At 43.7% G+C, this 14,077-nt stretch overlaps 1 protein-coding gene across 1 annotated transcript in view; it reads right to left on the reverse strand.

Moving 5' to 3' along the window:
* Nucleotides 1–3,450: 3,450 nt before the first annotated feature.
* LRRC1 (leucine rich repeat containing 1) overlaps nucleotides 3,451–14,077 on the reverse strand; it is a 134,519-nt gene continuing 123,892 nt past the window's right edge. The window contains 4 exon segments of the mRNA XM_032649811.1: nucleotides 3,451–4,973; nucleotides 6,578–6,714; nucleotides 7,884–7,944; nucleotides 7,946–8,057. Coding sequence (XP_032505702.1) covers nucleotides 4,815–4,973; nucleotides 6,578–6,714; nucleotides 7,884–7,944; nucleotides 7,946–8,057 — 469 coding nt within the window. The 3' untranslated portion in view covers nucleotides 3,451–4,814.

A 14,077-nucleotide genomic window follows, 5' to 3' on the forward strand; every position in this document is an offset into this window, starting at 1 on the left:
GGAAAAAGGAGGGAGTTATGAAAATCAAAGGTGAAACAGAGTTAAGATACTAAATGGGCACAACAGACCAAAGCCTAGAACACTGAGGTCTTGGCAGAGAGGGGACGTGGCCTGGAAACCCAGAGACCCTTTTCTCAATTAGGCGTTTAATGGTTTCTTGGTAGAAACTAGATTTCCCTTAAGGTCGGCTAGCTTAGTAAAGTCCAGTTACAATGAAGGGGTTACCAGGGGACCATTGCTAACCTTCCCATTAAGTGAGCTGACCAGACAAAACTTCCCTCACCCATTACATAACTCATGGGTCTCTAGAGAATATCGTAGAAGAGAGAGTTTTCAGATGAAGTTTTCTTCACCAGAGAACTAGCATGTGTCCTCATTTCCGGGGAACAAGACACTGGTGATCACGCACTGCTGAGTCCGTGGTAGGAAGTGCAGAGCCGCTAATAACACCATTGTAATAACAACAACAGCGAAGACCTGTAATAGTCGCAGCTACACACTCCCTGAGAGCCCGTGTCCTATGCAGCCCATTTCATCCTCACTCTGAGCCTGTAAGAGGTATCACTGCCCCACTTTAGAGATGAAGGACCGGGGAGGTTAAGTCGCTTATCCAAAGTCACATGGCAGGGCTGGGATTCAAACCCACGTCCATATGATTGCAACGGCTGCGCTGTGCTGACTCTCAAAATTTTAAACTCCAAAGTGCTACTTTAAAAGGTGCACTTGCTCTCTGCTCCCCTGAGTTTTTTAATTATTTCATTGTACAGTCTTCTCCTTATGGATGTATTTTAAAACATAATTTGGTTCCTTTAAAACCGCTTAGCATTTGCGGCAACATGGATGGACCTGGACATTATCATACTAAGTGAAGTAAGTCAGACAGAGAAAGACAAATATCATATGATATCGCTTGTATGTGGAATCCAAAATAAATAAAAAATAAAGAACTTATTTACAAGGCAGAAATACACTCACAGACATAGAAAACAAACTTACGGTTACCAAAGGGGAAGCGGGGGGAGGGATAAATTGGGAGGTTGGGATTGATACTACTGTATATAAAATAAACAACAAGGACCTACAATGTAGCACAGGGAACTCTACTCAATTATTTTGTAAAATGGCTTAGCATTGGTCTCGTGTTGGTAACTGCTGACACTGGGGGACAGGTATATGGGGGTCCACTACATAATTCTACTTTTGTATGTTTTTGATTACCCATATTTTAAAGTTTTTTTAATTGGCTCTTTGGAAAGTTGGGTTAAGTCAACACTAAAGGCTGATGTGAGATTTTAACTCTCATCCAGCTGCAAGGTCCCTGCTTGCCTCCCATTAACAAGCAGCGCCAAGGCCGTCCCTGGTCAGACTGCGTGTGTCTGTGCAGCCTCGCCGGGCGCCAGCCAGCATGCCCCGTAGCAGGGGTGTCAGTCATCTTAATACGATTAGAACTGGTTGCTCCGAGTAACTTTCCGACAAAGAAGGAATTTTCCCAGCCTCCACCCCATCCATTATGCGTGCCTTCTTGGGTGTGGTCCATTTCACAAGAGATGGCAGGATGGCTGTCAAAGGCTGGCGCAAATGACTTACCTGTGCTTCTTTACCCCAGGAAGTTTTTAGGTAGAAAGATTGGGTTGGTCAGGACCATTGCTCCAAACTTTCCAGAAGAAAACAGAAGATCCAGGCAAACTGTTCTATCAATAGTTTTCTCACCTGCCCCTCTTTTCATCATCAACGATTTCATGATTTTATCCCCTCTACATTTTGAAGGTTTTATCCACTTAGGTGTAATTTCCTTGCTAAAGAAGAGGAACTAGGGGCTACACAAACAAGTGGATGAACAGGTCATACTCGTCTTCCCTGCTTTTACCTGTCACTCCCCCCAAGACAAACAGTCAGGCCTTACAGCTACTCCTCCCTTTCCTAAAGGAAGGGCCAGAGAGGGGCTGGAGGCTGACCGGGCTGTGGAGAAGGATTCCTCAGGAAAAGGTCAGAAACTTCTGGCACTGGCCTCACAAGGCAATCCTTTCACGTTTAAATTTTCCTTATAACGACAAGAAACTTTGCTCCCTCATCTGCGAGCACCCCTTTCCTTTTCTCCGTTTTAAGATTCTGGCATACTCGGTTTTATTTTATAGATATGATGCTTACGCCTGTTGCCTGACACACCTGATGTCTTTAACACTTTGATGGCCCTTGAAATTGCTTTGTAGAATCACCCTGTTTTTTACCAATAAAGGAAGAATTTTTTTAAATGAAAAAAAAAACCATGATGCTTAGGCTCATGGGCTGACAGAGAAGCAGATTGGCTTTATTTAAGGAGAAATCTTCACCCTGAAGAACAGAGAGAACTTCCATGGTGGTTTTTGTTTGTTCTCATATAAAGCCTACCCTTTACTATTCAGTTCACCATGGCTTTGGTGGAACAGAGGTGGACAGAACAGTGTGTGTGTTTAAATTTTTCTAGGAATTTCTATGTACCTAATTATTTGTTTCCTTTTCCTTGGAAAAGGCCGGCATGTTCTTGGGTTGGGTCTGCCTGGTGGGTGCTGTTTCCATCATGACGCCTACACCTGTCCCAGCATCCGGAGGGTAAGAGCATCGTAGTGTCACCCAGAGTAAACGACTAAGGTGAAGGTGACTTTTCCTGCTCAAGGAAGGGGGAGGAAACTAATCCCAAGACTGAAAACAAAAAGCAAAACAAAGCAAAAAACCCCAAGTGAATGTGAAGTAGAAGAAACAGGCCAAAGGAAACAAGTAATTAGGTACGTAGAATTTTCTAGAAAAATTCAAACACACACACTATTCTGTCCACCTCTATTCCACCAAAGCCATGGTGAACTGAGTAGTGAAGGGTGGGCTTTATATGAAGACAAACAAACAAAATACCAGGGAAGTTGTATCTGTTCTTCAGGGTCAAGAAAACTCTCCTTAAATAAAGCCGATCTGCTGCTCTTATCAGCCCATGAGCCTGTGGCATCATCTTTTGCAAAACAAAACCGCGTATGCCGGAATCTTAAAACGGAGAAAAGGAAAGGGGTGCCCACAGATGAGGGAAATGAGAGATAAAACTGAGCAGCCGAAAACCACTTAGGTGCCATGTGCTTTCAAGTCAGCAGTCTTAGAAACGTACACGCACATACAAACCACCGAAAAAGCAAAGTGAAACTCCTGGTAGTAAAAGAAGGTATCGCAGTTGGTTGGTTGAAAGCAGGTTTCTAAGGAGCCTGATTGGCCAGACAGCCTTCCAACCCAAGGTGAGGCGCCAGACTTGAAGGCGATGCTGGGCTCCACCTCGGGTGGGAGGAAGGGGTACTCAGACCCACAGGACGTTAGCATAAAACCACCGGCGGCTCAGGTATTTGAGGAAAGGGAGGGCATTCTGAAAGAACTCGGCTGCCTTCTATCATTTGAACATACGAGGAGAAATCAACTTTAAAAAGCTGTAACGGCTCATGTCCAGGGTGACTTTATTTCATGGAAGGAATAAAAGGACAACACCAACAGCATGATTTTCCTAAACACCACACAGGGACAGGCTGTGTCCTCTTTTCATTCCTCTTTTATCACATCATACAAAATTTTAAAAAAAGAAACCAACAGAAACACACCAAAACATACCCCCAGACCCCTTAAATTAGCAGACTTAAAATTAAAACTTGAAGCAATATTTTGTTATACTTTGATCCAAACTCTATGTACAAATTAAATTGCACTTATAAAGACAGCAACATTTCTAACGGGGTTGTAGGTTATTCTGCTTTATTGTGGTTTTATATCTCGATATAAAACTTTTAAAGCTTTCTTCAGTAAAAACCATACTTTCTTTAATAGTACATAATGCATTTCCCCACTGAATTTCTGAACCAGTTTTTTCTTTTTGTGCTTTTCTGCTGTTTTATTTTACAAATGGCACATACCTTCTGAGTAGGTACAAGCAGACACGACACTTATCCTAAGAGACTCATTCATGAAAAAGTCAGACTGTAAAAGAAATGAAATATTAGCAGTCTAATCCTTTGGTTCATCTTTAAAAAACAAAAATCAACTGGCATAATTTACGAATTGGTGGTAACTCTTCTTTTTGGTTAAAAACAAATCCACCTGGTAGATTACTGATTAAAATCCAACATTGCTTTCAAAGTACCACCTTTCCAGCCTCCTCTCTGCTCAAAGATGCCATTGTGACAACTGGTTTGACAGGACACAGGCTACAGTAAGGCACAAGTGGATGGTACAAATAAAAACAAATACTTTAGGACTGGTGGTTGTTTTTTTTTCCTGCACGTACCGTTTCCAAGATAAAATCACAAAAAGAAATACATATTTTTTGTTATGAAATACCTATACAAAATGTTTAAATGTACACCATCTGAGCTGCCAAAAAGGGTTTAAAAAAGTATCAATTTTTCCCCCATACGTAAAACTCTCTCTCATCAGTAGGTCCAAGAGAACTTGGGTTCACAATGTCCCAGCACTTTATGGGAGGGAGGAGGGTCAAAATTCCCCTTCCTGCTCTCCCTGACCCCAACACAAGACAAAAACCAAAGGTCAGATGTTGTCAGTAGTGTATTCTACTTATTACAAACAACTGAAATCTAGGGAAAAAAAAAAAAAAATCAGGCCGGAGACCACGGGTGGGTGCAGTGACTGGCTGCCGGATCAGAGTAAGGCACTTCCCGGGGGCGCAGCATCCCGACGCGTGGGTGGGGGACCGGTGCGGGGTCCGGTGGAGGCCAGGGCCTCTGGGGGCTCCACGCGGGGACAGGCTGGCTCCACAGCAGAATGACTCGGGAGGTATGACGTGGACGCGCCATCTACACCGACGTGGTCACACGGTCAATGGTGTGGTTGACCTCGTTTTTGTTGGAATCCAGTCCTTTAGCAGCATTCCTGTCGTTCCGTAAATTTTCCACCGTCTTTTTCATGTTCTTGAGCTCCCCTGGGTGGGGCGTGGCTCGTCTCAGGAGTGTTCTCTGAAAAGCAAGGAGCGGGGTGAGTGTTTGGGTTTTACTCCATCACTCCTTCAAATGCGAAGCTTCATGGGTAGCTTTCCGACACAGGACTCCCCTTCCCAGAGTAAGAGGCAGAGTGGGCGAAAAGCTTGCTTTGGAGGTACGTGCATATATCAACTGCTCCCTCGTGGTTAAGGGAAGATGAAAGTGCTTAGTATAACTTACCTAGTCAAGATGGAAGGGCTCCTTTCAGAATAAAAGAATACTTTGCAAAATACGAGATGAGTGTTACGATAAGAACAAAGTTCCACGTGCAGTAAGAAAAAAATAAAAGATTTGTGAGATAGAATTGTGGGGGGAGGGGAGGAAGAAGAGAAAGGAGTCAAAAAAATTCTAAAATTAAAATCCCTAGAATGTTCTACTATTATCTGAAGCGGTTCTGGCTTTCTTCAGCCCATGAGGCACAGGAGGTGAAGGAAAAGGGAAGTGAGAAAGGACTTCTTTTCTAATTTTGCCGCTGTGTTTTATTTATGACCTACTGAAGAAAGTTCACATTTTTCTAATAAAGACCACAGGGTGGGAAGTGAAGTGACAGGGTATGGGCAATGTTTTTAAAATTATATTATTTAACATGTTATGTGCTCTTCTGCTCCTAAAACAGCATTTACATCTTATAAATGGCCAGTCCAGGAGTTTCAGGAGGAGCTACTATAGGTTAACAAAGGAGGAGCAGCACTAAGGCAACGCGTAACTGGTGAAATAATCATGCTCTAAGAAGTCATGAGATAAAGTCATTTACATTGGAGTCATTCTGTCATGCCTAATTCCTACTTTGCCCTCTGCCACTGTAAGTGAATGAAAGCCCACTTGGGGACAGCTGGAATAACAAAGACTCCAGGCAGTAATTTAAAAAACTGCCGTTTGTCTTGGGGGCTGCAAGTACTCCCTCTGAGTTCTGCTTATGAAAATCTCAATTAGTGCAAGGAGTTTAGAAGCCAAAGCCAAATTGCAGGAAGACTCCGAGAGTTGTCCCTGACTCAACTGGATGGCTGAGACACATATGGAGGATGGAGGCAAGTAGGGCTGAGTGGTCCTTTCAAACCTATTCCTGATTTGCTGAATGAAAACCCATAAGGAATCCTACTTCAGATCACAAGCTCTCTGCATGAAGGTGAAGGCTCCCGGTTATGTGAAGATAAGCAAGAAGTCCAGGAGGACAGCAGGCAAGCTAAGCCACGTGGTGAAACATGGATGAATCCCCACGGTACGGCTACAAATGGGTGTGGAGGGCAGGGAGAGACTCAGTTCACTGGGAACAAAAGAGAAGAAAAAATTCCCACCAATTTTAAGAAAGCAGTGGGGGCAGGAGGGGTAACTATCACAAATAAAGAAAAAGAAGCACCCACAAACTATTCAAACAAACAAACAAAAAAAGTCTCATTTGGTGAATCAGAACCTTAGAAACTCCCAGTTTTGCCTTCTAAAAACAATTCTTAGATGCTGAAGGCAGAACAGAGAAAAGACTATTTGAAAATAAGAGAGATCTTTATCAGGTGTCACTTTCAATCTCGGAAGCCTTTTAAATTTTGAATGTCTGTGGAAGCCAAGAAGCTCGAATCGCATACCGTTTCATTATCGTCCTCGTCCTTTTCATCTTCCAGAAATCGGATTGCGCTGACTCTGTTCACTGCACGCTCATTCCAGGCCTCATCGGACACATCGTTCACCAAGCTCTCCAGGGCACCACAGCGAGGCAGGTTCTCTGTTGGACAAAGACCACGTCAGCAGGGTTCCCGTGACTGGCAAGGTTGCCCTTTCTTTTCAAGGATGCGTAATTCTATTTAAGATCATAAGATATCTGCTAAATCAATATTTACTATTTCATTCCAGAATGTCATCATGATTCATAGAGTTCTTTTTCATGCTTCTTTTTTACACACTCACTTCAGAAACTTCCTCTTGACCGTGATTTGGCCACACATGTTGGATCTAGTACTTTGCTTGGCAGCGCAACCTACCGCATTGTCTCTTGGGTCTTAAGTGCTCCTCTAACGAGGCTGGGATAGACAAGGTGGGCTCCGCTCGCCCAGACCCTTCTCCCTTTTTTCTATCGAAACCAGCTCCCAGAAAAGGATTTATGACAGTCATGTGATATGAGTGTGAATGCTTTTTTTTTTTTAAAGTAATCACTTTTGTTTTTTTTAGAAGATGTTGGGGGTAGGAGTTTATTATTATTTATTTATTTTTGCTGAGTTGGGTCTTCGTTTCTGTGCGAGGGCTTTCTCTGGTTGCGGCAAGCGGGGGCCCCTCTTCATCGCGGTGCGCGGGCCTCTCATTGTCGCGGCCTCCCTTGTTGCGGAGCACAGGCTCCAGACGCGCAGGCTCAGTAATTGTGGCTCACGGGCCTAGTTGCTCCGTGGCATGTGGGATCCTCCCAGACCAGGGCTCGAACCGGTGTCCCCTGCATTAGCAGGCAGATTCTCAACCACTGCGCTCCCAGGGAAGCCCTGAATGCTTTTTTAAACCACACACAATTTACAAAACAAAGGTACAGTCACTCAAAACAACTCCCTGTTTTAAAAAGAGTTTGCTGGAGATGTTCAATACTAATCCTCCAAACCGTCTGTTTGGATTTTAAGGGACTCTTACCTCTTTTAGGAGTCTGTATTTGCATTTTCAGCCTGAGCTAGAACTCAAAACCAGAAGGCTGTTTAAAGAATATCAAATGTGATACACGGGTATGAGCAGCACGTTTTTTCTGCAGAGATACAGGGGAAGCTTCCCAGAAAAGACCCGCAATGACCTCACACCTGGCTGGCTCTGCAGGCAGATAAGACACAACGCAGTCCCGTGTGCGAGTGAGAGGCCTTAAGGACAGGCATTAGCTGCTGCTAATTCTCGGGGCCAAGGAACCTGGGTCCTTCCATTTACCTTGGCAAGCAGGTTCGAAGGCAGCTGAGGAAGTAAAGACACAGGTGAGAATCTTCTCCCCGGGTGGTGTGGTCAGTGTCCGTCTGGAACGTGAGCAGGGGCTGGGACTGGTTGTCTGATAACCACAGCGCCTTCAGCTGTAAAGCGGTCAGGGATAAAGGCAGGTGCGACAGCCTCGATGAAAACAAAAGGAGACATGGGGAGCTTACAATCTGTGATTAAATCAAGTCTTGTCCAAAACAAAACAGGAAAAAAAAATAAAAACCGCTTCCTGGGATTGGGTTCAATATGTGAAAAGGTATTATGTTTATAATAAGACACTCTATTTACCCTTTGCCAGTGGACACTTCAGTGGGTGACTGTGCTTCCCTCTTCTGTCATCACCTCTCTCATTAGCACCTCCAGGCCATGGGGCAAAAAATGAGGAAATTACAGCGCGCGCTGTTTACTCTTGGGAAGTTTCCATTTAAAGGCCGGGGTGGGGCGGGGGAGTGGGGAAGCCAGTGTTAATTGTGGAAGAACCCAGAAGCCGAGTTCTTCCTAAGTCAATGGGGACAGCCTCACCCGCAGGGCTGGAAATAAGACCATGGCGTTACCCGCCCCCGGTAGCACCTGGCAAATCGGGACATGAGGAAGATGAGGCCTTGGGCGCTGCAAAGTTTAACTGCAGGTAAAATAAGATTAAAAGTGTTTCTTTATGGACTCCACTTGCTCTCTCTGGGGAGATTATTTTAGGTATTCCATTTTAGACTTTTAAGTCTCTGAAAGCTCCCACTTCTCAGACACCTACGTGATAATTAATTTCCACCTCAGATTGCTTCAGTTTCGAAGGAGATAAAGCACTTTAAAAACTGTAATGTGATACCTAAAGATTAGTTTTCTATCTATGTTTGTACAAGTATTTGACCAGTTAAATCTATTTAGTGATGACCGTCACCAGAAATCATATGCACTTGGTACTTGGCGACGATTACATGGAGCAGAGGATCTCAACTAGGGGCAATTTTGCCCCCGGGGACACCTGGCAATGTCTATAGACATTTTTGGGGGTGCTACTGACATCTAGTGGGTCAAGGCCCGGATGTTGCTAAATACCCTACAACGCATAGGACAGCCGCGCAACAAACAACTATCCAGTCCCAAATGGAACACTGCCAAGGGTGAAATGCTGCTCTGGTAAAAACCAAGGCTTTACACAAGTTTAATTCACTCTGAAAACACCCGAACCTCTGCAGATACAGGAATTTAAGGTTTAAAGAACTTAAGGTTATATTTGATCAAGTATTTTCACTCTAAGGACGGCTCCGTAGATTAAAGGATAGCTCCATCTTAGAAATGACTTCATACGTTAGCTAAAAATAGCTAATCACAGTCTGTTACCTACAATAGGAGGCACATTTCTTAAAAGAAATCTCTGGCCCATTAATTCTATAAGAAATTATGTGACAGCGTATATTTCTGGGGTTCTTTCGTCTATGAAACGGTACCTCTATCTCCATTTAACATATATGGAGAGATGCCTAAATGTCTCACCGACAGACTAATGCAGACTTGTCAGACGTATTTTGAATTGACAGACTTACGGGAAATAAACTAGAAATAAACTAGAAAAAGCAGTTATACTCCAATATTATAAAACGAATCCAAGTAAAACGTAAGCACAGACCAACTAAGTTAATTTAACAGATGAAGTTAGAAATGATCAAAGAATGCAGACAGCGTATTAACAAACTTTCTATAAGAATAATGAATACATTTCACAAAAGCCTTCCCATGTCCTAGTTATGGAGGTGAGAAAATATTTTCTTTTCCTAAAAGTTAGTCCAGTTAAGGCTGACCCATCCCATACACACTCAGTGGGTGCAGTATTGGTTAAATACAGGGAACTGTGCCCACGTGGGAGTGAGGAGAATTGCCTATGTGAAAGGACCCCTGAAAAGACTCCGTGTGTTGTACACGCCACTATTTCACCAATGACGGCCAAATTGGGTGGGAAATATGTGTTTTTTTTTTTTGTTTTTTTTGTTTTTTTTGTTTTTTTTTAACTGTATGCGGGCCTCTCACTGTTGTGGCCTCTCCCATTGCGGAGCACAGGCTCCGGTCGCGCAGGCTTAGCGGCCATGGCTCATGGGCCCAGCCGCTCCGCGGCATGTGGGATCTTCCCGGACCGGCGCACGAACCCATGTCCCCTGCATCGGCAGGCGGACTCTCAACCACTGCGCCACCAGGGAAGCCCGAAATATGTGTTTTTAAATCCCAGAATCCACCCGGTGCAGTGACATGCACATACCAGGAGGATGCCTGGAGGGCTCTGAGGGCACAGCAACTCACAGCCCCACTTCCCCTGATTCTGAGGTATTGGTTCTTTGAGGGGGGCTAGAAAGTGAAATCTCTGTGCTTATTTGTATCAGCATACAAATGATCTCTCCCTCTGCCCAAAGGCTGTCACATACATACTCAAATGCAAGGAAGTTAAAGACACAAGGCAGGCATCTGCCAGACACTGTGACAGGACTTTTTAAAAAGAATATCCTAATACACTGGGGGGGGTGCTTAAAAGACATCAAACCCTTTTTCATTTTATTGAACCAAAGGGTAATTTCTTTTGAAAGTTTGTCCCTATTTCTTTTTTAAAAAGGAATTAAGCTAATATCCTCCAGAATGTTTCAAGTTTCAACGTCTTGGGAAAGAAATCTATAGTCAGCGTCTCTACCTTCGAGAGGGTAAAGAAAAAATAAATCAAGATTTGAAAGCCGGCATGACACACAGATACTAAAAACACGGTCGTCGTGCCTTCTCAGACTAATAACTGGCTTCCCAGATAAATGCTAAAGCAAAGGTATAAACAAAAGGCTAAACAGAGCATCAATAATAAATAACAGCTGCTAAGGATGCAAATCATGTCATAAAAGCTACAATAAATTACTAGACTCCACAACAACAGGTCTTAAAATCACATGCCACCAGGCCAGGTAAGACAGATGCGTGGTCTAGAACACTGGTTTTCCCGCAAAGAATCAACGTGCCAGCTTGGATTCGGCTGCTGCCGGCCAAGCACACACCACACATGAGCTCGTTCACACGTGTCTTATGGACAGAGGTGTTCCCAGTGTCACAGAGGAAAAAAGCCCTGCTCCCTGCCCAGTCTGCAAACAGAGACTCTGCGGGCTGGGCCGACCCTGTCGCTGACTCACTGCGGCCTTGGGGAGAAAGACACACACTCCTCTGTTTCTCTTGGGTGAGCATCCCAGATACAAGCCAGAAAACAGATTTTTTTAAAAAATCTGCTTTCCAGGGGAGTTAGTAATACATTTTTGGTTTATTCTGGTACCTTCTGTTCACTACAGGATCAACACAAGAAGCCGCAGCCCCATTTGTACACACCTCTGTGCTACATTTAGGACCACAGAAATAAAAAGCCCGTGGTTACTACTTACATCAACAGTACAAGGAATAAAGCAAATGAACAACCAAACCGTGAGCTTCTCGTTTCCAGATACATCGGCGACCAGCCCACTGAAGTGACCTTCCCCACCTCTGGCTACGATAGCAGTTGCTTTATCAAATTTATTTAGCACCCAAACATGGCCTACTGATTAATGTAATACTAACTAGACCTATGGCTGAATGCTTCTTACAACTGAATATTTCATCTGTTTGTTACCTCCTAGTAGAATTGTTAGTTTTAAGCAACGTTTTCAAAAATGTTTAAAGAGATACACAGAGAGAACATAATCAGTGAAAAAATGTAAACAATCCCCAAATATCTAAAGTGTAAACAATCCCAAAATATCTAAAGTGAAAGCCCCCTGTAACCTCAAGTTTCCAGCCCTCCTCTAGGGGAACCACTTAATATTTTGGTGTTCTCTATAGGCAAGACTTCTTAAAAACAAAAACAAAAATGAGAGCACCAGGCACTATCCACACTTGCTCTTTGCCCTGGGCATCGTGGGTCACAACGCAGAGAAACAGATCATTCTCTAGCTGCTCAGTATTCCACAGTCTGGCTACACTGTGGTGTTTTGTCTTTTAATATTTTTTCCAGCTTTATTGAGATCTAATTGACATATACCACTGTGTAAATCTGAGGTGGACAATGTGGTGATTTGATATATAACGTTGGTGTTCAGTGTCTGAGGATGCAGGACCTGCGGATGCGGAGGGCCAACTCTGCTGCGGCATCTTATATAAGGGGCTGGGGCGTCTGCCCATGTTGGTACCCTCGGGGGTGCTGGAATCAATCCCCCCAGGGATACAGAGGGATGACTGTTTCGGGAAATGATTACCTCAGTAGGCTTAGTATCTCCATCTCCTCACATAATCACCACAGTGTGTGTGTGTGTGTGTGTGTGTCTGTGTGTGTGTGTGTGTGTGTGTCTGTGTGTTGGAAACATTTAAGATCTACTCTCCTAGCACCTTTAGAGGATATAATACAGTGTTGTTAACTACAGTCATCATGCTATATGTTAGATCCCCAGAACTTATTCGTCTGCTAACCGGAAATTTGTACCCTTTAACTGGCATCTCCTAATTTCCCCCACCCCGCTGGCCCCTGGCAACCACCAGTCCACTCTCTGTTTCTATGAGTGCAGCTTGTTTAGACTTCCCATAAAAATGAGATCACACAGTATTTGTCTTTCTCTGTCTAACTTATTTCACTTAGCAAAATGCCCTCAAGCTCCATCCTTGTTGTCGTAAATGACAGGATTTAGGACTTTCTCACGGCTGAATAATATTCCATTTCATACATACGTATATATGTGTGTACACACTCACACTCTCTCTCTCTCTCACACACACACACACACACACACACATCTTTATTCATTCACCTGTTGGATGCTTAGGCTATTTCCATATCTCAGCTACTGTGAATAAAGCTGCAATGAACGTGAGAGTCCAGATACCGCTTGGATATCCTGTTTTCTTTTCCTTTGGGTATATACCCAGAAGCTGAACTGCTGGATCATATGGTGGTTCTATTTATAATTTCTTGAGGACACCCCATACTGTTTTCCATTGTGGATGCACCAACTTACATTCCCGCCAACGCTGCACAAGTGTTCCCTTTCTGCTGTGTCATCATCAACACGTGTTACCCCTTGTCTTTTTGATAAAAAGCCATCCTAATAGGTATAAGGTGATACCTTCTAGGCTTTTTAATTTATTTTTTGGATCATGAAATTCAAAGTTACAAACGATTTCTCCGTCGACAGCCATGGTTTGCAGTATTTGGTACTAGTAATATTGCGAGGAAGATGCTCCAATACCCGATTTTGTGTACTTGGTGGATAGTCATATGGGAAAGAACCTAAGAGTTAAGGACATCTGTATTCTGGGCCCAGAGGTGGTTGCTGATACAAGGCACCTCCTCTATTACTGTATCAGAAGGCTTGGTGCTTTAGTCTCCAAGCGGCATTTTAGCGTTATCCTTGCTATAATTTTCCTATCAAACGTGTCAAAAAAAAATTTCTGGGAACCGACATGCAGCCTCCCTGTGCCGTTTGCTACTTTTATATGCTTGGGGGGAGAGGCAGAAACTTCTGTTGTATTTGGTAGGACTTCCCATGATGTGACATTTCTGCAAGCTGAAAGCTAACATGGTAGCCTCTTTTCACCTGAGGGTATAAGTTTCTCTACTGATACTTTAAATAAGTAGTAATTAAATAGTTTAATAAGCTTAAAATCTGGTTATGCATCTATATATACAATGGACTAAAGGACACACCTAACTGACTCGGATGACAGCTATGGCACTTGACTTTTTAATTGCTGTTTGTCCACCCTGGCCCAGGCATAATAAATATCAAACTTTCCCTTCTCCTGAGAACTTGAGAATGGGGTCTTCACTCGTGTGAAAAACAGTTTTTAGAGGTCAGAGCCATCTTTCTGCTCAAGAATTAGTGATGCAAATCCGTGCTCCCCGAAGTGGCAAGAACTGGGGCGGGTCTGGAATCACTGGGCTTCTACTGCTATAGGGAGAGGTTAAGAGGGAAGGGCCCTTCTCAAGCTGCATGCCTCCTGTTGGGCTTAATCCAAGCAGAAATTCAACATCTAGCTCAAATTAATTCTGAGTTTCCAGTCACCAGTGAATGGCCTTAAGAATCTATCAAGATGTCCTGAAAGCATCAACTTTAAAACGGTGAGGGTTTCCTGAGGCCACAGCTCATCACCAGGTTCCCCAGTGTCCTGCT

Source organism: Phocoena sinus, chromosome 11 (assembly GCF_008692025.1).
Source record: "Phocoena sinus isolate mPhoSin1 chromosome 11, mPhoSin1.pri, whole genome shotgun sequence".
Lineage (NCBI taxonomy): Eukaryota > Metazoa > Chordata > Mammalia > Artiodactyla > Phocoenidae > Phocoena > Phocoena sinus.